We start from the raw sequence: 25,986 nt of genomic DNA, 5'->3' as shown, positions 1-25,986 counted from the left end.
TGACTGTTGACAAGTAAATAGATACCATGTGAACTCATTCTGATATCTGTAAAGTCAGGCTACTACTTTATTACCTCAAGTGCATATCTGCATGTTTACCGCATATTTTAAAGCCACACAATAATCAAGCAATAATTTTATGTTCCATAATCCGACACAGTATAAACACCAACTAGGTCTTGAAAAGACAAACATGCATTTTCCACATCTAAATCCCACATTCAGAAAGAATGTTATTTAAGGCTGAAAAATAAATTAATACATAAATAATGCTGAAAAGACCAAAACAGCACGTTCTCATTTTAGAAGTCTCACTTCATGAAAAATCTGCAGATACTGACATTTAACTTAGTTTTGACTTAATATTACATTGGCTTAACATCCTCTTTGAAAGGTAGAAAAAAGAGAGGAGAAAAATGCCTACTGTCACTTGTTCAGATGCGCAAAATCAAGGTATTTGGAGGGCAGAGGTACCTAACGATAAGTCACAAACTCAATGGAAGTTAAAAAGCACAGGCTTCCTATTTAAAGTATAAACTTCTTAAAATGTCATTTGAAATGGAATTCAGAATATAGCCACAGCACTATTATTCAGAAGACTGCAACAGCTGCAAGAACCGTCAAAGAATAAAATCAATATTGCAGAGCCAGGCAAACACAAAGCTTTCATTTACAATTCTTGGTGGGCAGTGAGCATTTTATTTCCTTGAAACTTACCACGTAGGTGCCAAAATCACCCAGAGAACTCTCCTTTAAGCCTGTTTTAAGTACATGAAACTGGACCTTAAACTACCAAATCTATTCAAGAGTATAACCTAAAAGTAATCAGAAAGCTGGCGTTTCTCTCCAAAAACCTAATGAATACCAGTTTCTTAAAACTGTAAACACATATTAATCTGCCATCACCAAGAAAGGAACTCTTTCTAACATTAATATTGATTAATATACTTTGGATAACACATTTTCATGTTTGAAACAAGGACCAAGAGGTAAAAAGCAAAACACCTGATAAGGAGAAGCAGGTGAAGAATCATTTTAGTCACATATTAACTGGAAGATAATAAACAAACAAACAAAAAAAGAACAAACCAACGAGATGAAGAACAGAATTTGTTAAACAGATGTATCCCAAAATGAACCAAGACAGAACATTGTTTTTAACAGAACTTTTAAACAGGAAAATAAACAAATTGAGATGATTTCAATGAATACAGCAAGCATCTATGGGTAGAGCCATTATACATGGGTGAGAAGGAGAGGTGCCTGGACTTGGTAATCATAAAAAGTAGATATTACACAGGCATAAATATGCTTAGGAGTGTTATCTACTGCTGCCATTGGCTCCTGCCAATTCAGCAAAATAAAGGCTGTGCACCCAGTGAGGAGAAAGAAAAATGAAGGTACACAAGCCCCATCCATAGCAACCTGTACACAAGAAGTTTTCTTTGTTCTCTGGAATTTTATGCCATTGGTATTCCGAAGGCTTCTGCAATATTTGCACACTTACATGCACAAGGATAGTGTCAAAACCAAGAACACCTAGGCTAGCTCCAAGCTGACCTGTCAGGTACAAAGCACTGCTATATGGTCTCATAGAGTCATCACTCCAACTATACCTCTGCTGCTGTCTATCCAGCCACTTTTTCCCACAACATATGATGTTCTCCAAGCTGAGGAGATATGTTCTATCCATGGAACTCCTCCATCCTCTATAGCTAAGCAATTAAACTATTTTCTCATTTTCCTTTGTGCTTTAAGATTCTATTTGTCTTTTCAAAGCAACAAAAATGCCTGATGATCTGTTTTTAAAGGACTTAGTTGTCCACATTGTATTATTTGCATTAATTCAAAGTGGCATTGGTAAGCAAGGAAATACAGGGAAATACAGGTCATTAAGTATGATACTGGGCTAGAAATGTACTTCCTCCTCGTTTCAAGAAAACATGACTCTTACATATCACTAATTCTGGCTAACACAATTAACTCTGAGGCGTCAGAACTATTTTCAATTCATGGTTACCCTAACTGCCTTTTTAACTGTATGCTAGGATAAAGACTTGTCAAGCATTTTCTTTCCACTGCTTTTCTTACTCTGCTGATCTCCCACGGGAACAATGGTGCACTGCTCAATGAAGGACTTTTGCTGGATAAGCAGGTATTTAGAACACCAGGAGATGGTATGGTATTTTTGAGCAGCTTAAGGTATGTCAGATGTCACAGCAGACAGACAGATAGGTCAGTTTTCTAGTACCACAGAATGTCATTCGCTGGAAGGAACCTTATGAGGTCAAGTAGTTCACACTTCTAGCTCAATTCAAAAGGGCTGTACAGAAGCTTACTGGTCAAATTCTGAGTATCTTCAGGGATGGAGACTGATTCCCCAACTTCTCTGGGCCCTTGCTGCAGGGGAATATATATATATTCCTCAGACTTGTGCCAATATATATACATATGTATAGTTAGTCAGAATTTCCCATATCCTCATTTATGTTAATCCTCTTTAATTCAATCCCTGTGCAGCAGACACCACCATATGACACTTAAATGAACTAACACAAAACACTGTATGTTAAGGAAGCTAGCATAATGCTTTCCAAGTAAAACAAACCACTCTTTCCCCAGCTTTCTCCACCATGATATCAACAAAGCTTAAACATGAGCTCCTACCTTGAAAATTACCATGATATCTGTCACACTTGCAAGTTCATACAGTTATACTGGAGGGAGGTGTTAGATGGGATCTCAGTCATGGTTCTGTACTTTAGAATGGCATGAATTTTGATCAGAAAAAAATGAGGGTATTAGAAGGGAGAATATTGTGGGTTAGTGGATTATTTGTGGGATGGAAGGAAATTTTTAGGGGCCTGGGAGTAGAGAAAGGTTGTTAATTGTGTGCCTCTCTTCCCTGAGTTACTTGTAAGAATTTAGGTATTAATTCAATTCTTAAATATTGTTCAATTTGGCATGAAATATCATACCTTTCCATACTGTGAGGGAAAGAAAGCCTATTCAGACTTTCCCTAGAGTAGAAATTCTTGTGCCCAGGCTATGTTCAACTCCAGCATATTTATTAGGATTAACTTTAATCTGTAAATTGATAGTGTTGTTTTAGCAAGGACTAATAGTTGCCTTTCATTATTTATGGGAAATAATAACTATTACTAGAGACTATCAATTCCTCTTGGCAGGATAAAAATCTGCAAATACCTCCAAAATGACTTGAAAATTATGAAAAAGAGAACCAGTTTGTAAAACAAAACCTAGCAATTCCCTACCTTCCTCTGACATTCCTCAGATTTATGTCAAACTTCAGATGATCAGTTAAGGGAACACAAACTAATAGCAAGCAACAGGCTGTCTGTCCCCCTTTCACTCCTGCCTTCGTAAAGTTCTACAAAGATAAAACAGCTGCAAACATTATTTAACCAGCCATAGCTCTGGTTGCTTCATCTTGTTCTGTGGTGACTAAAGAAACCAGAAAATAAAATTGAGCTTCATACTAAAGGACTGAAAGATGAAAATAAAGCTTTCTGAAAATATCCTCCACGTTTGTCGTCCTGGCCAAACAACATATTGTGGAGATTTTAGTTCAATAAATCACATTTTACAAACTAAAAAATTTCCCAGATTATAATGTACTTGTTTAATGGAGCACTTAAAAGATGAAGTAGAGCCCACTAGAGAATTATTTTAAAGTCACCACTATACACAGAAGGAAAACATGTACATACAGAGTAAGTTCATAATTCAAATTATAACTAAAACAAAAATTCAATTGTGCCGTGCAAGGATTCTAAGAAATTTCATTTGTCCTAAATGACAGTACAAAAAACACTCTCACCTTCTCCAACAGCATATTCCAAGCTTGAGAAGAGGGAAAGGACACAACACAGTGCTGAAGACAGGCAAGTTTTCCTAAAACAAATGCAATATAGCTACATCAGCCTGATGTTGCACCTGAGCCAAGAAGATAGGGAAGCTTATTGACTGGGGAGGGAAGGAAGCAGGAGAAAGAGAGGTAAGGGAACAGACAGAATTTTAGTTTGAAAAACTCTTGGAGTACAGCCCAGAGGTTTTATTGGAATATATGGAAAATTATTTAGTACAGCCTCCTTTGATTTTGCACAAGAATTTTGAATTTTAAACAAAAATTTGGTACGTGCTTTGTGATAAAAGTCCTTGACAATTATTACCCTACGGAGTAACAGTGTGTACAGTCAAACTCAATCTGAAAAGACCTGCATCTCAGAAGACACAGACTACAATGAGCCCTCAAGTTTTGCTTTCTCTCTTATGTACATACTGTCATAAATAAAACTACATCAGAACAGCTAGGAGAGGGGGAAAAAAAAAATAGAGTAAAAAGTCCCATGCTTTGTCTGTTAGTGTTTAAATGCTATAACTCAGGTCTCATCCACATAAAAGACATGAAAAAATGACTGGCAACAACAGTATATCAGAACATCAGTAAAATCCCAGGACTTTGGTCTGCCACATTTACACAATGCTCACATGTCCCTGCAATAGGCTACCTCTAAAAATGAATCTTCAAGGTCCTGAGAACATCTTCCCCATCCACATTCTCCCTTCCACCCCCCAGCTTACCAAGTAGGAACTATCCACACGTACTCTAGATTTAAAAGCTCTACATTTGGGGTCTATTCATACTCCAGCACTGGGTGAAATGTTTAGTCAAAACAGAGTTGTAGAAGTTGAATAGGGGTCTCCCTGCAGAGTAGGCTAAGTGGCAGAGCACAGAACAGGCAGACGTAGAACTTGCTCAACACCACTCACCTGCGTGAGAGGTTGGTATTAGTAGAGATGGTGTCAGAATAATGCTTATTTATTATATAAAACGTGGAAGAAAAATCTCACGAGTATATATTCCTTGAGGTTAAGGTATAGATTTCACCATTTTGAAAAGGTTCCAGTGTTACAGGGCAGACTGATCAGAAAGAACCACAAAATGTTCAATACACAATTCGTTAGCAAAAGATATTTATCTTGCACATGTATTACCACAGCTGCACATAAATACAGGGGTTTTTAAAGAGATTTTTGCATCATTAACACCATTTTACAGACAGAGATAAGAGAGTAACCTTCAGTAAGCAGATCAGTAACAGAACACAGTCTGAGTCAGTTCAAAGCTGTTGCGTGTCACGCTCATTTGCCATAAAATTTCCACATCATATATTCATCTCTTGTACTAATCCTTCTGGCACTCTGGAAGTCTGATTATTCCCATAACTCCTCTAATATATATCTGCTATACTACGAACAAATAAACATTTAACCCAAATTCTCAATGGTTTGTTATATAATGATGCAGCCAATAATTAATTAAAAGACAACTGTATTCCTCATTCAACACAGCACCTCAGTGATAATACACCCTGACTACTCAGCTAAATGGTTAGTATTTAAAAGTTACTCAATGCTGTTCAGCACTACAAACTCTACAAGTCTCATTCATAACATCCAATTAGTTTCCTATTACTATTTCAGTTAAGTCCTTTGATTACACTTGCTCCAAAAAGCACTCAGAGCACAACCATTTCTTTTAGTCGCTTTCTGGACTTCTGTCTCCTGCAGCCCTCCTTACTCTACCAGACTGATCTGACCCACAAATCAGAACAACTTTAAAAACAAATTATTGCACTTCACATGCTCCATTCACGTGCCTTTGACAAAGCTCCTCAAAATAAACCCTCATAAAGGAAAGCCTTGGCAGTGTATTCACAGGTCTTCCCCAGTTTCATCCACGGATAGGATCAGAACTGATGTGGCATTTCTGTCTCTAAAGAATATTCTCCTTGGGACTCAGAGCTTGGAGCAAGCTGATCTGTTGAAAACCAACAGTACCCATGTACACAGGCACATGGCTGCACTATGACACACGTGTACACATACATGGACACTGACAAATTCTCTGTGACAGCAGTTGTAAGCATCAGCTGGAATGAACACCAAGAATCTGAGAGCATCTGGGAACAAACAAAGCCTGTGATCTGATTTCTATACCAGCTTTGACAGGCTGCTGGAAATGATGGAAATGGTCCAGAGAACAGAGAAAAAAATATTAAAAAGAGAAAGTTACAACTGTCATATTCATAGACTGTGTGAAACTACTGAATCAAACATGCAGAATAAAATGTAAGACTAAGATGCCTTTTTTTTCTTTTTTTTTTCTTTTTTTTTTGACAACAATAGAACTGACATGTTTCAATCTGTTAATTCTAGATCTGTGTACTTTGAACAAGGCCACAGTGGACAGGTTGTTTAATACAGTAAACTAACACTTCTTGCTCAAAGCAATACAAAGAAGTTTTTACTAAGAAGGCCACCTTTCCATAAAATCACCATGCTTTTATAAGCCAAATCTATTCACTTCAATATTCTCAGGCTAAGCTAAAACTTCAGTTAAGTGGAAAACCATGTTTTCAAATTGAACTAGCAGATACAAATTTGTAGCATCAATAAAGCACAAATCAAGGTCAAGACAATACCATTACATACATCTACAGTACTGGATGGAACAGCAAGCCAGGAACACAAGCACAAACTCCACTGTTCCTACAGCAGTTGTCACAAACTGCTATGCAACAAAACATGACGCAACCTGTGAGCGTTCAGCAATTCTTGTTTAAAAACAGTAACTGAAAATACTAAGAAAATTCAAAGAATATTCTTAAATCTCTGGAGTACAGATGGACCAATCATATAGCACCCCCTGGCAGACACTTCTTACAGTCAACTGAAAGAACCAAACAGGAGAATTTTCTTCATTTTATCTTTTTATTCCATATTAAAGGAGGATGCAACTATTGGAAGGAAGAGAATTACAAAGGGAAATACTAGCAAACTAGTTAACCCACAGGGATTACAATGGTCCAGCAAGGAATTTTGTTGAGCAGTTGCTAAAACGAGTGGCACAATTGAAGATGGATGAAACTAAATTTCATTTTAACAAAGCTATTTTAAATGACAAATTAACAACATTTATGCTTCTGTTGAGACTAAAGACTGCTAGTACTACTTCCCATGTATGCCACACGTTGACAGGCAGCAATAAGAAAGAAAAAACAACAACAAACTATCCAGCAACAAAAGCGTACGAAAGAATTCACCTAGCTTTCACAAAGCAATCTGTATACAGATTTAATGTTCATAATGTTCATGGCAAAAACTCAGGGTAAATTCTTGCCAGGCATATCAGTTCTTACTGCTTTATGGAAGTGATCCCTTTTTCTCCATTAGACAGCAAATTCACAAGCTATCGAGTAAAATCCCCCAGATCCCTGAGTTTCTCTCCTGATCCCTTTCATTCTTATCCTAAAAGCAAAGAACTAAAACACAGTCTAAGCACTGCCCTGAGCGAGTCACCGAACCATGTAGCTCAGTCCCAGAAACATGGCAAACACTTTTCTTACTTCAATAACAGTGAAGCAGAGGAAAGAATAAGGAGGTGCAAGGAAGGCTGGAAGAGAGACAGGCCAAACTGATGGACAGGAAGACACAGGGCGTCACTAGAAGTATGGCAATCTGCATGACATCTAGAAATGGCTCTTTCATTAAAGAAACAGAGCAGTCATAGCATAAATGAGAATATCCCTGCATACACAAAATAAAAATCACTATTATGGTTTAAAAAAAAAAACAGAAAATGAAGTGGGAGTAAATGGCCTGTTACAAGTCAAATGCCAAACCAACACATAGTAGCACCTACTCTATACAAAATAATGATGTGATTTTATTGATGGCACTGAGTTATTCAAGGTAATAAAGCCAAGGACTGGATAGAAGAACAGAAAGATTCAGAGTCCACGACTTGACAATAAAACAACAGATTTTATTCAGCAAGTTTCAAAATAATGAAAAAGAAGTAGTTCTTCAAATAACCCATAGTTGAGCTGCAAGTGTTTTTGCAGATGCTAGAAATTAATATGGGCTCCAGAGAAAAGGACAATTTATTGGCACAAAATACCATTGATCATTTCCATGTACCAATATCGACCCAGGAGTTTAGATTCTAGGATAGCAAATGAGGCAAGAAAAAGGAGATACATATTTACTCTGTTCTTTTCTTCTTTCTTAAGCACCACTTTTGGCTTGGATTCCAGTTATTGAGCTAGGTGCTCCTGTTTGTATGTAATACAGCTTAGTGAAGTGCTTAGGGTCCCTTTCATCTCACTAGAGTTAGGGGTACAAGTATGCTGCATGAGTTACCATCCTTCTCCTTCCCTTTAAAGGCTATATACTTAAACAGCTCTATGTTAAGTAAGACAGTACTCAGCAGCACTAGCTGTGCAGTAATTTGGTGTTTTGGCAACAAATATTTGATTAAGTCAGCCACAGCTTCAGATATTATTAACACCAGTGATTTAACAGAACTCTTTTGTGATATTTCAGTCACATTTCCTTTGAAGTGCCATAACTACCGTCTGTACAAATAAAATGTTTTAAAGCTGTTAACCCTAATCTTCAGTTTGATGCCAGAGTCAGGTCTTCAGCTTTCTGAGCTGCTGAAAAATTAACTCCTCCTTTCAACTGTACAAATCCATCTACCTTCACACTATATACAAAGTTTACGCATTCATACCCAGCCAGGTATGAATTATTATTACGTAATTATAAGACGCTCTCTTATACCACATTATCTTTGCCAAATCACCTGCTTTTCACCTTCTGTAGGCTGATATTAAAAACTGAGATAAAAATGGCTCAGTTACTACCACTAGTAGTTACTATTTAGTATTACTAACGCAAGTAGAGATATTGACAGTTGAAGCTGTATCTAACATTTATGTTGCTGATTTAGAATAAAGCATACTTTTTACATCTACAAGAGGCTGCCCGATACAGTAAGTTAGTTTTTAAACAGTAATTACAGTGTTAACACTTTAATTGCTTTCAAATCAGTCTTTCTTATATAGGGTAACAAAGTGTAAACATAACATAGTACAGGCTCTACTATGGGCAGGAATTAGTGATTTCAGCCTTCTAGGAGTCTGTAGGCAATGCAAGATCACATTTCAATAAAAACAAGAAACAAAAAACCAGTCACTACACTGGAAGCCAGCAGATTTCTACAAAGAGAAGAAATCTCATTTCCTCACACACTTGGCAAATCAAGGAAGAAGAAGCAGGTGAGCCTTGACAAAACCTTGATGTAGTTCAACAAGGAATACGGTTTAAAAACTTCATTTCAGTTTGGTGCCCAAATACTTTGATAGTTATCGAGAATTATGTAGTGTGAACACAAAGCTGATCATTGTAATTGATCATACAGACAGCTCCATCACTGCAAAACCAACCACACAACCCCACAGAATTACAGCACATAGAACATTGCCATCTCAGGTCCAGGAAAACGGAGAGAGAATAATGTGCCTTGAAGAGTATATTTTCCATGTGCAGCACAAAGAAGCCAAAACATGCGCACCTAGTTCTTGTTGTTAATATCTGTTTCAAGTACATGCCTAAGGCTTGGGCTAAGGTTTGTGTGTGTGCTTTTTGTTGCTGCTGTTAGTAAGTTACCCTGTTTAGTAATTATTTTGGCATTTTGCAGAGCTACTCAACAATCAAATTATTTCCAGTTAATTTACCTCGGATTCTCCATGAAAACTTTACCAGAGCAGCTGTAGCAAGTATAATCAAAAAACTATGATTATTCAGTAAAATCAAGTGTACTAAAATACTAGGGAAAAGGCCAATTTTTAATTTGCTCAGGCAGTATATATAAACGTGGCTGGAAGTGGAATCTGCATCTGGGTTGGAGAGGAAGAGGTAGTTGGCAACTTAAATACCAATATTTAATACTTTTTTGATTGATATTGCAACAGGAAATGGCATTTCTGCATTGGCTTTGCAACATAATTAATTTGAGAATTCCAGTAATTGTTTTAAAGGGAATTGTTCTGCTAAATAGATAAATGCTGAGAGTACCGAGGAGATAAAAATCAATTACTAATGTTCTGAAGCTAGCTTGTGATCAATACATAAGCTGAGATTATCCTTCCGATGTTTCTCCAATATAAACACAGTCTGTACTTGGTAAAGCAAAACAGCAATGGCCATCCTTATTTTCAAGCTGTAACACATGGATTTTCTCTGAGGTACATTTTACTGACTACAAGTACATTTGTCAATTAATGTCAGTATCTAATCATCCCTATTAAAACAGCAAGGCTTTGATACTAAAAATAGTGTAAACTTTAGTGCATGCAAACAGAGCTAATCAAGAGACCCTCATTTTTGGAGTATTTCCTACACATAAGTAGCAAACACTTTCTAAAAAAACTCCTTTATGGTATTTCCTCTTTTCTAAAGTCACAGAAATAAATCTGTTCTGCTCAATTGAGCCCAAAGGTTGTTCTGCAAATGCTGTTCTGGACAGGAAATGGATGGAGCAGCACTTTCAGTCACGTCAGACTGAAAATGTAAAAACTTTCTGTTCAAAATGAAATGCAACATGAATATGTATGAAAACTGGCATGATCAAGTATAACACTGCTACTCTTTCAGGAGTTACTTTTGAGCACTGAGTATCAGCAACTCTGAAACACAAATTCTGAGTGTTTATCTACATTTAGAACTGCATACAATGGCAGATGTAGATTTCAATTTCTCATTTAGAGACAACTTACATATTTTATGCAGTGATGTTTATTTTGTAAAATAAAGAAATACTGTGTAATCTTCTTGATGAGCTCTGACTTTTTACCTGAACAACTTCAACAGGAAATACAGGGCATGTTCTCACCTATAGCAACCTGCAGACTAATGGTAATGGCACTTCCCAACAGGGTGGGGACTGAGAAGTCCATGAGCACATGCACTAATTTTCAGTCTTGTCTGTAGAAGGTTTAACAATCACTTGATTAATTTTAAGAAAAAGAAGGTTTTTGTAAGAGATCTGGCAGCTCTAAGGATACAGTATATTTCGACTCTATGTTCTAGACTGGATTATTCCACCATATTAGATGAAACAAAGTCTAGCTGTTTTATTTGTCTGTTTCTTTATTAAAAAACAAACAAACAAAAACCAGCCTGCTTGTACTATGATGGATGGAATTATAAAACCTACTAGTCAAGTCAGCACCTACTAAATTCAGATACATGGCTAGTTGGTGTTTTTTGGATCCAAAAAGGTTCACAACTTGGACTGTTAGAGAGTCTGCATTTTGGTTAAAAAAAAATTATAATAATTAAAACTCCTTCACTAGATTTAATCCTAGAATCATAAATGCACTTTAATTAGATGTTACTAAAATGCAGCTAAAGTAACAGTTCTTAATTATTACTATTTTGATACTTATTAGAAAATTATTAAACTTAATCATCCTTATATATCATAATATCATATGCTAGTTGAACTTTAAGAAAAGTGAAGTGATGTACACCTCAGAATACGAGGCACATTTTTAAATTATTCTGTCCTGTTCTTCCTACTCACACCACCAGATTACTCACTTGTAGCCATGATACCTGGAGGACATGCTGGTATCCCGTGATCAACTGCCCATCTGAAAGCTCCTTCACCAACTAAAAAGCTAGGAGACACAGAAGAGGGAGTTTAAATAAAACCATATAACAAATCCCCCTTTTCTTGCAATTAGTATTTTCTCTTTGGTTTGGTCATTTTAAAACTGTACACTGTCTGCATTTCACAGAAGCGTCAGCTATAATTACAGTTGGCAACCTTATTTGGTTTCATTAAAACACTACATAGTTCTGACATTAAGCTTACTATTGAATAAAAACATGTGCTATTAAATTTGAAACAAATTACCAAATTGCATCAGCTCTTAACTGCAGCTAAAACAGCATGAAGCCATCCAGAGTCTTATAACAACTGAATAAGATTCTGAAGACTAACAACATGGGGATGAAAGAAGTGAGAATGGCAGGACATTTCTAGTGAAGTTAGAGTGAAATTAGCCAGTGCCACAGGAATATCAAGAATTACTTCGAGAGGTATGACAAGCTAAAAATAAGCTTAATTTAGATTCAGAAATGAAAGTATATATCGTGGTGTTTTATTAAGCATTTCCAAATGAGACAACTCCACTGAGTGTTTAAAATACTTGTGGAAGACAGAAACAAATTTGAGAAGTCATTCTGTAGTCAGTACTGAATATTTTACAGCAGTGAGACAGTATACACTGCTGTGACAGTGAACGGTGACAAAAGTAATAGATATGTAGCTTTTAGGAAAAAAGAAATGCCTCAATTATTTATACCATTTCCCTTTAAATAAATTAATCTGATTCCCCGAAGAATTGAATCTGGTTGGAAATCACATGTTTTCAGAAAGTTGATGAAAAACAGCAACAGCAGTAGCAACAAAATAAAGAACTACTACTTCTAACCTCTACTTCCTATCTCCCTTTTGAAACAAGAATACCACAACTGCATAATGGATACAAGAAGAAAAGACTGAGGACACACAGTAATTTCAAAACGCTTTAGATGAACACCTGATTTATGAATGCGAGACTCAAAGTTATGTAAGCTGCACACAAGTCTCTTGGGCCACATAATACTATGAATTCTTAGAACAGTGCTGTTACAGAAAATTTGTTGGCATTACTCCTGTTGCAAGTTTTCTTGATAGCACTATATCTTTTAATATGTAGTATTTTGCAGCACTATTTTCCATCTTCCCTATGACATAACCACCATAAGAGATGTTTTCAGTCTTTGATTAAAGAAGTTAAAAAAAAAAAAAGTTTCTCTAGATAAGAATTTGAGTTGAATTGTTAAGCACACACTTCTTACTACTGTTAGCACAGCTCCAGCGGAATATTTTTCATGCTGCAAGATACTGCAGAGCAAGTTACTGGGTACTTGGAGAATGTCCCCTTTTAAATAAGGTAATTATCAAGAAACAACCTCTCACTCACATTAGCATCCAAGAGAAACATAAGTTGTAGCCAAACTGAAGTAAACAGTAGTCTCCACTGATTAAAAAAAGTTTTCCATCAACTATACACTCTCAAGAAGTGAAGAAGTGTTTCCCATCCATAAAGTAATAAAGTAATTTACACAGAGCGAAAGTGTAGGTGGAAAAAAGGAGAATCACAGAATCCTTAGAGTTGGAAGGGACCTTTAAAGCTCATCTAGTCCAACTCCCCTGCAATGAACAGGAACACCATAGCTAGGTCAGGCTGCCCAGGGCTCAATCCAGCCTCGCCTTGGAAGTCACCAGGGATGGGGCATCAACCACATCTCCAGGCAACCTGTTCCTGTGCCTCACCACCCTCACTGTAAAAGACTTCTTCCTTATATCCAACCTAAATGTACCCTCTTGAAGCTTGAAGCCATTTCCCCTTGTTCTGTCACCACAGACCATGCTGATGAGTCTGTCCCCTCCTTTCATGTAGCTCCCCTTTAGATACTGAAAGGCCGTTCTCAGGTCACCTTAGACTCTTCTCTTCTCCAGGCTGAACAGCCCCAGCACTCTCAGCCTGTGCTCATAGGAGAGGTGTTCCATTCCTTGGATCATTTTTGGGGCCCTCCTCTGGATGTGCTCCAGTACTACAATCAGATATTATGAGTCTAATATATGATAACTTAAATAGCACAGATCAGACACCTTTCATTTTCCTGATGCCTCACAATTGCTTGTTTTACACTCAGAGATATAAAAATAATCACAAGTATTCAGAGTACAAAAAGAAGCACCCCAGAATGTTGAAGATGTACCAACATTTAAGTAACATGACTCTTATTCTGCTCACACTTGGGTCCGTAATTCCCAGATTCATTTCCCTCATACAACGTGGACACAAAATACTTTCCAGTTCTGGTCCCAAGGAATAGCTAGATTAGTGAAGCAAACACCTGCTGATATCTAACTGAGGCCTCATTTCACCACAGAAATCACCCACTCTTTTTTTTTTTTAAGATTTTATTTTAATCATTCAATTTCAGCTGTCTTGAAAGTACAACATAATCACAAGAGAGTTAGAATAATAAAAAAAGCAAGACCTCAGTAGTTGTTACCAGTACCACCTGTACCCTAGCCTCCAAACTGATAGAGACATTTGGCAAGAGAATCCTATGGGACATACGGTGTGAACTCAGATCTGTCAAGCAACCAAGTATTTATAATCAGAACAAGATTAGGCAATCTTTGTATTACCCCAACAAGCAACACAAACAATTGTAACAGACACAGATGGAAGGGTCGTGAGAGGGCAGAAACCAGCGGTCATGTACTGGGGAACTACTGCAGGTCCATGGGAAATGTCCATGTACTCATGGAGAAGAGCTGCGGCAGGCAAGAATGAATGGGTAATACTCACAGCTGGCATAAAAATAAAACTGAACAGCTACCACCAAGCATGATTAGTTGAGGGAGAGGGAAAATTGAGAATAAATTCAGTGGGCTATACAGAGCAGCCAAAGCCCCACCAAGTCTCAAAAGCCTCTAGGCTAGTTCAAAATACAACTTTCCAAAGGAAAAAACAAACAAACAAAAAGATGAATGGCTTTGCTGCTCTGAAAGTTGGTTCTACACAAACAAGATAAAAGTTCATTTGATACATCTGTAAGAAATATGAGTACTCTGTAGTTGTTACAAGCTCAAAACACAAAGAAGAAAAAGTCCTCCCCAGCAAGAAGGTGATGTTCAGATGTGCTTTCCAAATACAGGAAAAACAGAGCACATTAATTGAAAACAGAAAATTACTCTAAAAATGGCCCCTCTAGGCAAGTTTTCACAAGAACATGGTTATCCTGATGCCTGTTTGATGTAAAGAGCAGCCCTTAATATGGGCTGTATGGAGATGAGCTACACTGAGCTGAATAGAAGCAACAGTAGAAGGCTAGGTTCACTAAAGATGACCACGGTGATCCTAAACGTAACAAACTCATTTTGTAATGTTTATTATAAAATGCAGCTATCATTCTGAGATTACTCTTACATAGAAGAAACTGTTCTGCTGAAATACAGATCAAAGTTGGTACAAGTCTTCAACCCTGGCACTTTCTTGACTATGCTCCTCCCTGCAAGTTACTCAACACACATATCCCATCTGTGGCACTACATGTGACAAGAATAAAATGATTGCAAAATGCTGCAATAACCAAAGGAGGAGAACATACAAACATGGGATTCTTCCTCATAAAGATTAATACTGAAACAGGGACACTAACATGAACTTTTAAATCAATAGTATCAAGGAGTTCTAAAAAAGTAAGGAGATGATTAGGTCTATTTGTACCATTTTGCAATTCTTACATACCTAAAGTTATGAGCAAGCAGTTCTAAATAAGCTTTTCTGCTTTTAAGAAACATATGTAATAGAAAAAAAAACTTCAAAATTGTTAGTAGAAAGCAACTAATCCATTTTTCTGGGACCAAAGATCACTCCCAATGATACACCCAATATGTAACTAACCAACTGTAATTGTGTTCTCTTTTCTAAGTCATACAATGATCAAGAATGTCTTACAGGATAACACGTAACACTGAAGAGTTTGGTATTTTCTATTCTTTCATACAGAGGTAGAGAACGTTCTGACAACATCAGTCTGAATAAACTGTGAGAGAAGCTCCAAGGACTTTAGAACAGCTTTAACAAATGCATGCATACATGCGGGAATTCTCTATTTTTGAATTTTAATTTGCACAGTAGGACTGTGTTTTAAACCAGAAGAGGAGATACTGTTCCAGATAACCCACGCTACAGAGCAATTCACAGTAAACTGCATACATATAGCAATCAGAACACCTGATCACTCCTTCCCAATAAACCTATCATCTCAGAATAAACTAGTCCACACTCATTAAAATTACTGAAAATCAGAAAAGTACCATTTTGAATTGTCCCTATACAAATGGGTGCTGAATGGTGGTAACCAGGCCACACCAACTGCCTCCAGCTGTTCTTTTGCAGACAAGACTCTCCATAATGCCACTGTCACTAATCTCACGGCCAGTGAATTTCTCTCACGTGGTCCCGTGCCAAACTGGTGAGAAAACATTAAGCTAAGTTAGCTGGTGCTACAGAAGCTGTCTGTAGCAACAGGTTTAATTAGCAAGACAGATTCTTAGGCTTTGCAGTTTCTTTAAGACTCCCCACCATAGTATTTGCCCGTGAGAAAAAAAGATGAAACTTTCACATCTTTACAAATAAAAATCAGTTATTAAAATCCTAACTCTTGGGAGGAATGACAATAATACAGCTGTTTCTTGCTACTTGATGACATATTTTTTCAGCTTGCGCAGCAATGTATTTCACTCCCAGATCAAAAATATGTTACAACAAACCCTGCCAAAAAGGCAAGGCATGAAATTGTCAACAATCATCACCTACAATGAACATAAGATCCATTCCAAACTTGCGATGCCCTGAACACGCAGGAGCATCTATTAAAGCATTACAGTGCTACAGATTGTTACCAAGCTAGCTACCTTTTTTTCTATTAAGACATAACATATTCCAAATTCAAAATAGAAAAGAAATGAAAATACATAAGGGTAAATAAGGCCCAAAACGTTGGTTCTGAAGTCAACAGTTCACTTCACATTTAGACACTTCATAAGACAGAAGAGTTAAAGATCTGTTAGCCAAGACAGTGTTCAAACAGCGTTTGAAAGATTTTGTCTTGTCCTTTGAGATGAGAGGATACAGTTTTCCACTCAGTTATTTTTAAAAAAATAGCTACAAACATAAATTAGGTCATGAAGTTACAGAAAACACGCTAAAATAGGACACAGTTATCCTAGGTGCTCTTCCCTGCCACAATTACAGAAAATATTGTGATGGTACAGACAAAAGTAAAACACAAATGCATGCTCCTAGTTCTGGAACACGAAAGAAAGGAAAGGAAAGGAAGGGAAGGGGAAAGAAGGGAAGTAGGGAAGGGAGAGAAAGGAGAGAAGGAAGGAAAGGGAGGGAAGGGAAGCAAACAGAACTAAAACCACAACAATCTCCTTTGACACCCTCTTTAACGTAACTGGATAAGCCCTTGCTTTTTCCAGATATCTGAAGAAATAAGCTACTGACAGCAACTAATATTTAAGTTCATACTGCTTGGTAAACTTCTCTGACAAAGAAGTTCTCACTAATTACGATTTCTCTTCCTTTAATAAAGAAAACAAAAATGCAAAATCTGCTTGTTGGTGTGTTGGTTTTGGGGTGCTTTTTTTTCAATCTATGACCTACCTTTGCAGTATTATGGGCACTGCAAAAGTTCTTTTCCTCAGTGTTTAAACTGGAATACCAGACTATCCAGATACAGACTATTGGGACTCTTCTACAGGAAGAATTATGAACAGTAAAATTTCTAAATCAAATATACATATTTCAAACAACGTAAGTGCTGATTTAATACATCTGCAAATACTGCAATCTCTCAGCAAACAGTAGCAAATTTCCCCAACAGGTATAACTGATTTAACTGCGTAAGTTCAAGCCCCCTACTGGTTGATTTGAACTGCTAACAAAAATGAGATGCTTCCAAGATTAGTCAGTTCCAACACAGTTCTTGGACACTTTCCAAAAATGATACAACAGTATTTAAAGTTCTTATGCAGTTAAAAGTTTCCTCTTTCATACTGGAATTACATCAGTCTCAATAAAGCACATGTTCAGTGTTGTCATAAATACTAATAAGTTTATGTTTAAAATAAATTCTAACTAAACACTGCATATTTCCACAATTTAGTTACAAAATAAAAGCACAAAGTCAGTTAAGTCTACGTATTTTTTAAAGTTGTCCTTTTTTTTAAAAAAAAAGACAAAAGCAAAGGCTGTAGAATTTCATTTTAATTTTGCTGTACTTAGAAATTTTTCAAAATGATATAGCAAAAACTTAAGAATTCACACAGAATCACAGAATTGCAGGGTTGGAAGGGACCTCAAGAGATCATCAAGTCCAACCCAGCTGCTAAAGCAGGTACCCTCCAATAGGTCGCACAGGAGGCATCCAGCCATGTCTTGAATGTCTCCATAGAAGGAGGCTCCACAACCTCTCCGGGCAACCCATTCCAGTGCTCTGCCACCCTTATTACAAAGAAGTTCTTCTGCATGTTTGTATGGAACTAACTTCCCATGTTCAAGTTTTAGGTCACTGCTCCTTGTCCTATTGCCATATACCACCAAGAAGAGCCTGGCCTCATTCACCTGTGTCCTACCTCCCTTTAGAGATTCATAAACATTAATCATTAATTCAGTATGATATAACTTTAGAAATAGTCACCTTGACACAAAACCCCCACAATGTGATATCTCTATCTATCCACAACAATTCTACTCACAGCTTCATTGAGGGCACACTAAGTTTCAAGATCTGAGAAGAAAACATTGCTTCTTTTTAAAAGGATGTAAATGTAAAACAGCACAAGCCTCCGTTGGATAAGACAAAGCCTTCAAATATTGCATGCAGTACAGATATAAGACTAAAGTAAAGTCAAGCAGAACAAAGCAATTACCAAGGTGGAATTCTGCCAGCAGAGAGTTTTCCTTTCTGCCCTTCACACAACAATCTATTTGCAACTGAAACTGGATTCTTGATTCCTGAAAAGAAAAATCAGCAAAAAACGGGAACAAACCATTAAAATATTTTCCACGTAGGACTGTGGGGTTCATTTTGGCAATGGAAGTCAGCTTCCTTTCATTTCCAGCGCTTCAGTAATTCAGTAAGAGACACATTGTGATACTATTTTTCAGCTTAATAACATTAAATCAGTTGTTCCTTCTCGTGGCCTATCAGTGGTAACAAGACTTTCTAATCAACATTTGGTTTTGTTTTTTAAAGAAAGAAGGGTATTGAAATATTAGGAGTGACTCCCTACCACAGAAATCTCAGAATTAAAGCAGTGGTGTTCTACAGACCAAAGATGTTTTATGAGTATTAATTTTTCAAGATGGAAAAAGCTTTGTTTGGATCTATCTGGCCAGAACAGGGATTATAGGATTCAGGCTTAGTTTTTTCTCACTCCCTCATTTCCTCCTTCTCCGTGGTTGGAAGGATACATTTTGTAACAAGTAAGCCTTGAAACACTTAATTTTACTATTTATTTTAGATCTATATCTACATGAGGAAGTTATTAACACAGTTTAGAATTATCCTAGGATAAAGAACAAAGGTTGAAACGTTTTCAGAAAAGCTATTCAATAGTATTCCAGAGTAACAGTTAAGGCTCTCAAATGTACTTATGACAAAAGTTCAATGATCTCTGCTTGGGGCTGACTGTTTTCAACTGAAAGGTAAAGCTAGGCAAAAGAAAAAAAATGAAAGGCACATTAGTTCTCAGATTAAATAAGTGCTATATGCATATTCATGTAGCCTAGTAATAGTTTCACAAATTAGAAATCCAAATGTTATTGATCACAGGAGAGGATTTTAATGAAAAAACTATATTACAGGGGAATTTTACGTCGGGGCAAACAGCTTGACAGATCAGTAGCTGAAAGAATAGACAAGAAGCCCCAGTTTAGAGGCTGTGTCCCCTTCTAACACTGCAAAGGAAACCTTAGTTCCTCAGTATTTCAATTTGACCAATTAAGCTAAGAGGTTCTATGACTGAATTACAAAACAGTAAGTTCTTCAAGGAGCCAGATAATAAAAACAAATACTGTCATTTTAACGCTTGTATTTTATATATATATATTTGCATTTTACTATAAGGTTACAATTTTCCAAAGACCTCTGAGAAAACACACTCCCTCTGAGTGAATGAATACTTTATCACACAATCATTCTGCAAAGGACTATCAGTGAACTAAGACAATGCACCGCATCACAAAGCAGTATTTCAGGAAGTGAGAATGCCTCCCTCTCCCTTTTGTTTGTTTATAAAGGGAAGAATTCATTAAATGGGGCTGGAATGGCATTCCCTCCAAAAACTTCACAAAAAAGAACAAAATTGGTCTTTGCACTTAGATCAGTAGTTAGCTTTATAACACATAGTTAACATACCACTCAGTGCTCCAACTGCTCCAAAATTCAAAGACTTTCCATCCATTATGCTGGCATCGCATTCTATCTCACCCAGAAGGTTTAAGTTAGAACCCATTCCTGCATTTGTAAAAGGAGAATCCTGAAAATAAAAACAAAGCACCGTGAGGCCACAATCAGATCAAACAATATCAAAACTTCTGCATAAGTAATATGACGACAGTGATGTGTTACAGTGTACATTCTTGCTGCAGTACTTTAAATACGCCACAGCAACATCAGAAAAGAGCAATTTGCTATGTTTATTTTAAATTATTATGATGGAAACCTTATACGCTCTTCTGTGTGATACATCTCAAGAGTAATAACGTGCTAATATAAATCATAATCACACAACGATTTCAGATAATCACTTATTTGTAAGCAAAAGCCTTACAATATGAGCAAATATCTTTTCCACAGAGACCACTGTTTACCTCTGACACTTTCAAGTATGACACAGGAGCAAACAGAACTGTATGTTTTATTAAAATCATAAGCCTATGATTACAGTCTTGCACACAGAATCACAGAATCACCAAGGTTGGAAAAGACCTTCAAGATCATCCAGTCCAACCATCCACCTATCACCAATAGTACTCACTAAACCACATCCCTCAACACAAAATCCAAACATTCCTTGAACTCCATCACCTTCCTGGGCAGCCCATTCCAGTGCCTGACCACTCTTTCAGAAAAGTAGTATTTCCTAACATCCAGCCTAAATCTCCCCTGGTGCAGCTTGAAGCCATTTCCTCTCGTCCTATCACCAGTTACACAAGAAAAGAGGCTGACCCCCAGCTCACTACGACCTCCCTTCAGGTAGTTACAGAGAGCAGTAATGTCTCCCCTGAGCCTCCTCTTCTCCAGACTGAACCATCCCAGCTCCTTCAGCCGCTCCTCATAAGGCCTGTGCTCCAGGCCGCTCACCAGCTTTGTCACCCTTGTTTGAACCCGCTCCAGGGCCTCGGTGTCTTTGTTGCAGCGAAGGGAAATGAGATGAGAAACCAGCACCATTAACAAGTGCAAAATTCTATTTGAATACTAACACAAGCACTGTCATTACCACAGCATGAAGGTTTTTCAAACAACAAATCATACATCACATAAAGTACAAGCAACTTTTAATAAGTTCCTAGTTAAAAACTAAGCCACCTTTTATTAGCTCTGCCTGTCGTTCTTACTGACTCAAATAAGAAGTGCTGATGTTGGATTTAACTTTACACCTTCGTGCAGACACGTGCTGCCCACGTGCCAAGATGCCGACCGTGGAAAGGGGCAGACCACAAAGCAGCAGCTGGTTTAGCCGACTGCTAACTCCAGATTACAGCAGTTACACCATCACTTAGGTAAGTCACTTACATCACTGTAAGCTTAGTAAGGAGACAATACAAAGCTTCAAGACATGGGACAAGAAATTCATTTTCAAATGTTAGCTCATCTTATAAAAACTCGGAAGCGCTACTGAGGATGTCGTTTTCAACTCAGAACCTTTCTTACTTCAAGATGTATTTTAAAATGTTCTGGCAGCAATACAGGCGTACTAAAGCTGTGGTCAAATGTGGAAATGTTGAAAAAGTTGCTCAACATGAATAATCCAGAATTACATCTAGACAAATAGTTAAACTGCTCTGTTTTTGACATGCATTAAAGAGCATCCCATCCATCTTTCATACGGTTTTGGTCAAGGTTTATTTGCAACTTTTAAAAGCATTTCAAAGCCTACTGGCATTTCTTTCTACACACTGTAATTATAAAATTTTTTCTTCTGTGGGAATTCAGTAACAAGAAGTAACAGCCTACTAGGGTGAGTCAGGCCTCTTTTAATCAAACCAGTTAAAATGTTTTTCAAGAACATTTTTGTCATAATCTACCATTAGTCACTCTGCTGCAAAATATCAAATAGCCAAGTATTTAACTAGAATTAACAACTTCCAGTTCAATATTCATTTAAAGTTCATCTATGGTGACTGCCTTACTACAACAATGCTGCTGGCCTTGTGCTTTCAGCTTCAAATACACTTGGGATTAAGATTCCATATTCCGAAATCTTATTTACTCTAAAATTAATATTTAAAAAAAAAAAATAAATGAGAGACAAATTATTTCATTGCAAAATTTTGCTTTCCATTCCTTTGACTGAGACATAACAAAAAATGCAAATAGAGCAACTTTATGAGCAAGGATATCCAAACTCAAAATGTGATAACCACTTTCCATAATCACACTGATTCCCAATTTAAATGATACTCAAAGAATGTTCCACAGAAGCCAGACGGAAGAGCCAAGAAATAAACACACAGTATGAATAAATTTAGGCTGCACTAAGAGAAAGTTTAAAATTTTCATCTACAACAAGCTTTGTTCTTGCTTCCAACACCTGAACATTACAATCTCTCAAGTGCTCCACAAAGAAAAGCTTGAAACTGCACATTGTTCCTCTAGCCAGCTGTAAATTCAATCAGCATGTGGTTCTGTTGTAAACTGCAGCTTTTAAAAGAAAAGAAATATCTGCCCAAATCCCTTTATGTTTCAAGAGGAATTCAGACTTCATATGGTGGCAGATAGCAAAAGCATAAAAACAAACGGTTCTGGGATCACGAATACAGCTCTGAGATCAAGCATACAGTGTAAATGATGAGTCTTATGAAGCACCTTGTCCAGAACTATTTGATTACCAAAAGTTGAAAGAAGGCACAAGTTCATTTATTTCTCTACAATGACAGAGTTCACAAACTGGAAAACATAACTGCCTTTATTCAACTTATGAAATACAGCTGATGCTCATGCAAACCAGCACCGTTATTTTAACAGTGTTCTGGGTCAGGCATTCAAGTTGTTTTGCACAAGTAACCTACCTTTTCTCTAACAACTACTAGCATTAATTATACCTTCATCTATTCCCTATTTCACTTGAGATTCATAAAGTCCAACAAAGAAAGGCTGCTCACTCTACATTCGGAGCCTGCGAAAATAAAACAAAAAACAGACAGCATACCACAAGTAAACTGTCAGCTTGCTCATAAAAGATCAAGAGCAAGTCTTGCGCCTTTCTAAGTCTTTGAAGTGATGCCTCTTGGATTAGATGAAATTCTGTGTAATAGGAGTTGTGTAATTGAGCAGAACTGAGGGGAAAAAAAATCATCTTTTGCAGCACTTCCATGAAAAGATGCATGTGTCTTTCAAAGACTTCAGAGTTTGGGAATATAGCATTAAAAATTCTAACAAAATGTAAAAGTGATTAAACATTTCAGATAAATTCATTGTACTGTGTTCTACATCAACCAAATGCTACCTAAGACAATTATAAAAACAGACAGTAGAATGATGGCAGGCATCACCAGGACAGCAGGCAAGACTGAAAAGGAGAAAAAGTTTGCTCATCAGATTAATTCTCTAAATATGCTTTAATTTCATCTTACAGCCATAACGTCTTACAGATGTCACTTCAGAATATTTAAATCTACTACTGCAAAAGAAGATTCTCTTGGGGGATAGCAAAACCAGAAAATAATTTACCCTAGACACAACTGAAAGGAGATGTACAGCTGTTCAGCCTAGTTTCTTAAAATGTGTTTTCTTTTATGTAGCTCAGGAATATGATAAAAACTATATCACAAAAGAGAAAATGTTTTCCACAGAGGTGGGAGCTGCATCACAAAAGAATCTTGTGGAACAAGAGCAGATTCTGTTAGCTTATTCATGTACGTGATTTATAAGATTTATTTTCATGAGCAAGTCGAAAGCCTATGGGTGACATTTAAAGACTGAGGCAGCAAAGGGAGCCCTGTGATCGGTGCCTGCTACAGGCCACCCAATCAAGTGGAGCCTGTCAGTGAAGCCTTATACCTCCAGATACAGAAGGCGTTGCAATTGCAAGCACTCATCCAGCTGGGGACTTAATCACCCAGACATCTGCTAGAAAAGTAGCATGGTGAGCTATAAGCAATCCAAAAGGCTCCTGAAATGCATTGAGGATAACTTCCTGAGTCAAGTAATAGAAGGTCTCACCAGCGGGGATGCAGTACTGGACCTGTTGCTCACCGATGCAAGCGCACTGACTCGTAGATCAGGACCGGAGGCTGGTAGTGACCATGCTACAATTAAGTTCATACTCCAGAGGGATGTGAGACAGGCAAAGAGTAAAATTAGGATGCTAAATTCTAGCAAACCTCACTTCCAGCTCTTCAGAAAGTGGGTCAACAAAACACCCTGGGAAACTGTCCTCATGGGCAAAGGTGTGTAGGAAAGCTGGCAGATTTTTAAGGAAGTTTTCCTCAGTGCGCAGGAGCTCTCCATCCCCAGGTGCAGCAAGTCAGGAAAGGAAGGCAAGAGATTGGCATGGCTGAACCAGGACCTGCTGATCAAACTGGTGAGCAAGAAGAAAATGCACAGTCAGTGGAAAAAGGGGCAGTAGGAAGAGTTCAAAAAAGCTGCTGGGCTGCTGTGCTGCGTAGGGACCAGGTCAGGAAAGTCAAGGCTTGAACTAAGCTTGGCAAGGGATGCCAAGAAGAACAAGAAAGGTTTCTACAGGTACTTCACCCAGAAAAGGAAAGTCTAGTGAGGACATACTCCCCCTAGTGAGTGATGAAGGTAGGCTGGTAACAACAGACAAGAAGACTGAGATACTTAAAAACCTTTCTTCTCAGTCATCTCTGATAACTTCTCGTCACACAGTCCTCAAATGTTTGGTAGGAGGGGACTGGGGAAGCAATGTTCCTCCCAGTTTAAGAGAAAATTAGGTTTGTGACCACTTGAGGAAACTGAACATCCACAAATCCATGGGTCCTGAGGAGATGCATCCCAGAGTGCTGAGGGAATTAGCTGATGTAGTTGCCAACCCACTCCCAATGATACTTGAAAAGTCATGGCAATCAGGTGAAGCCCCTGGTGACTGGAAAAAAGGCAACATCACATCCATTATTAAGAAGAGTAATAAGGATGACCCTGGGAACTACCATCCTATCTGTCTCGTCTCTTGTGCCAGAAAAGATCGTGGAAGCTATGCTAAGGCACACGGAAGATACAGAGAGACAGGAGAACCAGCATGGTTTCACCAAGGCCAAATCCTGCTTGACCAACCTAATGGCTTTTGATGATGGTGTCACTGCACCAATGGACAAGGGAAGAGCCACTGATGTCATCTACTGGAGTTTAGTAAGGCCCTTGACACGATACCCCACAACATCCTTTTCTCTAGACTGGGAAGATATGGATTTGATAGGTGGTTTGTTCAATGAATGAAGAACTGGCTGCAGGATCAAGTCAATAGAGTGGTGGACAATGGCTCAATGTCTAGATGGAGATTGGTGACAAATGGTGCCCCACAGGGGAACAATACTCTTTAGCATCTTCATCAGTGACACTGACAGTGGGGTCAAATGCACCCTCAGCAAGTTGGTTGATGACACCAAGCTGTAGGGTGCGGTGAACACACCAGATGGACAGGACACCATCCAGGGGACCTAGAGAGGCTCAAATAGAAGGCCCAGGAGAACCTCATGAAGTTCAACAAATCCAAATGCAAAATCTTGCACCTGGTCAAGGCAATCCTCACTACCAATACCAGCTGGAGGATGAAAGGATTGAGTGCAGCCCTGCCAATAAAGACCTGGGGGTACTGACAAGCTGGACATGAGCCAGCAATGTGCCCTCACATACCAGAAAGCCAACTGTACCCTAGGCTGCATCAAAAGAAGCATGGCCAGTAGGCTGAGGGAGGTGATCCTGTCCCTCTACTCTGGTGAGGATTCACCTGGATTACTGCATCCAGATGTGCAGTCCTCAGCACAAGAGAGACATGGACCTGTAGAAGCACGTCCAGAGAAGGGCCACAAAAATGATCCAAGGAATGGAACACCCCTCCTATGAGCACAGGCTGAGAGAGCTGGGGCTGTTCAGCCTGGAGAAGAGAAGGGTCTAAGGTGACCTGAGAACGGCCTTTCAAGTATCTAAGGGGGAGCTACATGAAAGGAGGGGACAGACTCATCAGCATGGTCTGTGGTGACAGAACAAGGGGAAATGGCTTCA

The 25,986-nt window shown here is 38.0% G+C and overlaps 1 protein-coding gene across 16 annotated transcripts in view; it reads right to left on the bottom strand.

Moving 5' to 3' along the window:
- TASP1 (taspase 1) overlaps positions 1-25,986 on the bottom strand; it is a 73,241-nt gene that overhangs the window by 42,090 nt on the left and 5,165 nt on the right. For 11 of the 16 annotated variants that reach the window (XR_014881866.1, XM_085218920.1, XM_085218927.1 and 8 more), the window contains exons 5-7: positions 19,939-20,059; positions 18,449-18,533; positions 11,476-11,555 (exon numbers count right to left, since the gene is read on the bottom strand). Coding sequence is in view for 15 of the 16 variants with exons in the window: in XM_085218920.1 (XP_085075046.1) it covers positions 11,476-11,555; positions 18,449-18,533; positions 19,939-20,059 (286 nt within the window). In the remaining variant the exon portion in view is untranslated. Of the gene's footprint in view, positions 1-3,841; positions 3,916-11,475; positions 11,556-18,448; positions 18,534-19,938; positions 20,060-25,986 lie in introns of all 16 variants that reach the window. The other 5 variants (XM_085218924.1, XM_085218925.1, XM_085218932.1 and 2 more) reach the window with 2 other exon arrangements.

Source organism: Meleagris gallopavo, chromosome 2 (genome assembly GCF_905368555.1).
Source record: "Meleagris gallopavo chromosome 2, MGAL_WU_HG_1.1, whole genome shotgun sequence".
Taxonomy (NCBI): Eukaryota; Metazoa; Chordata; class Aves; order Galliformes; family Phasianidae; genus Meleagris; species Meleagris gallopavo.
The sequence above is the reverse complement of the archived record's forward strand: the minus strand, read 5'-3'. Positions and strand labels throughout refer to the sequence as shown.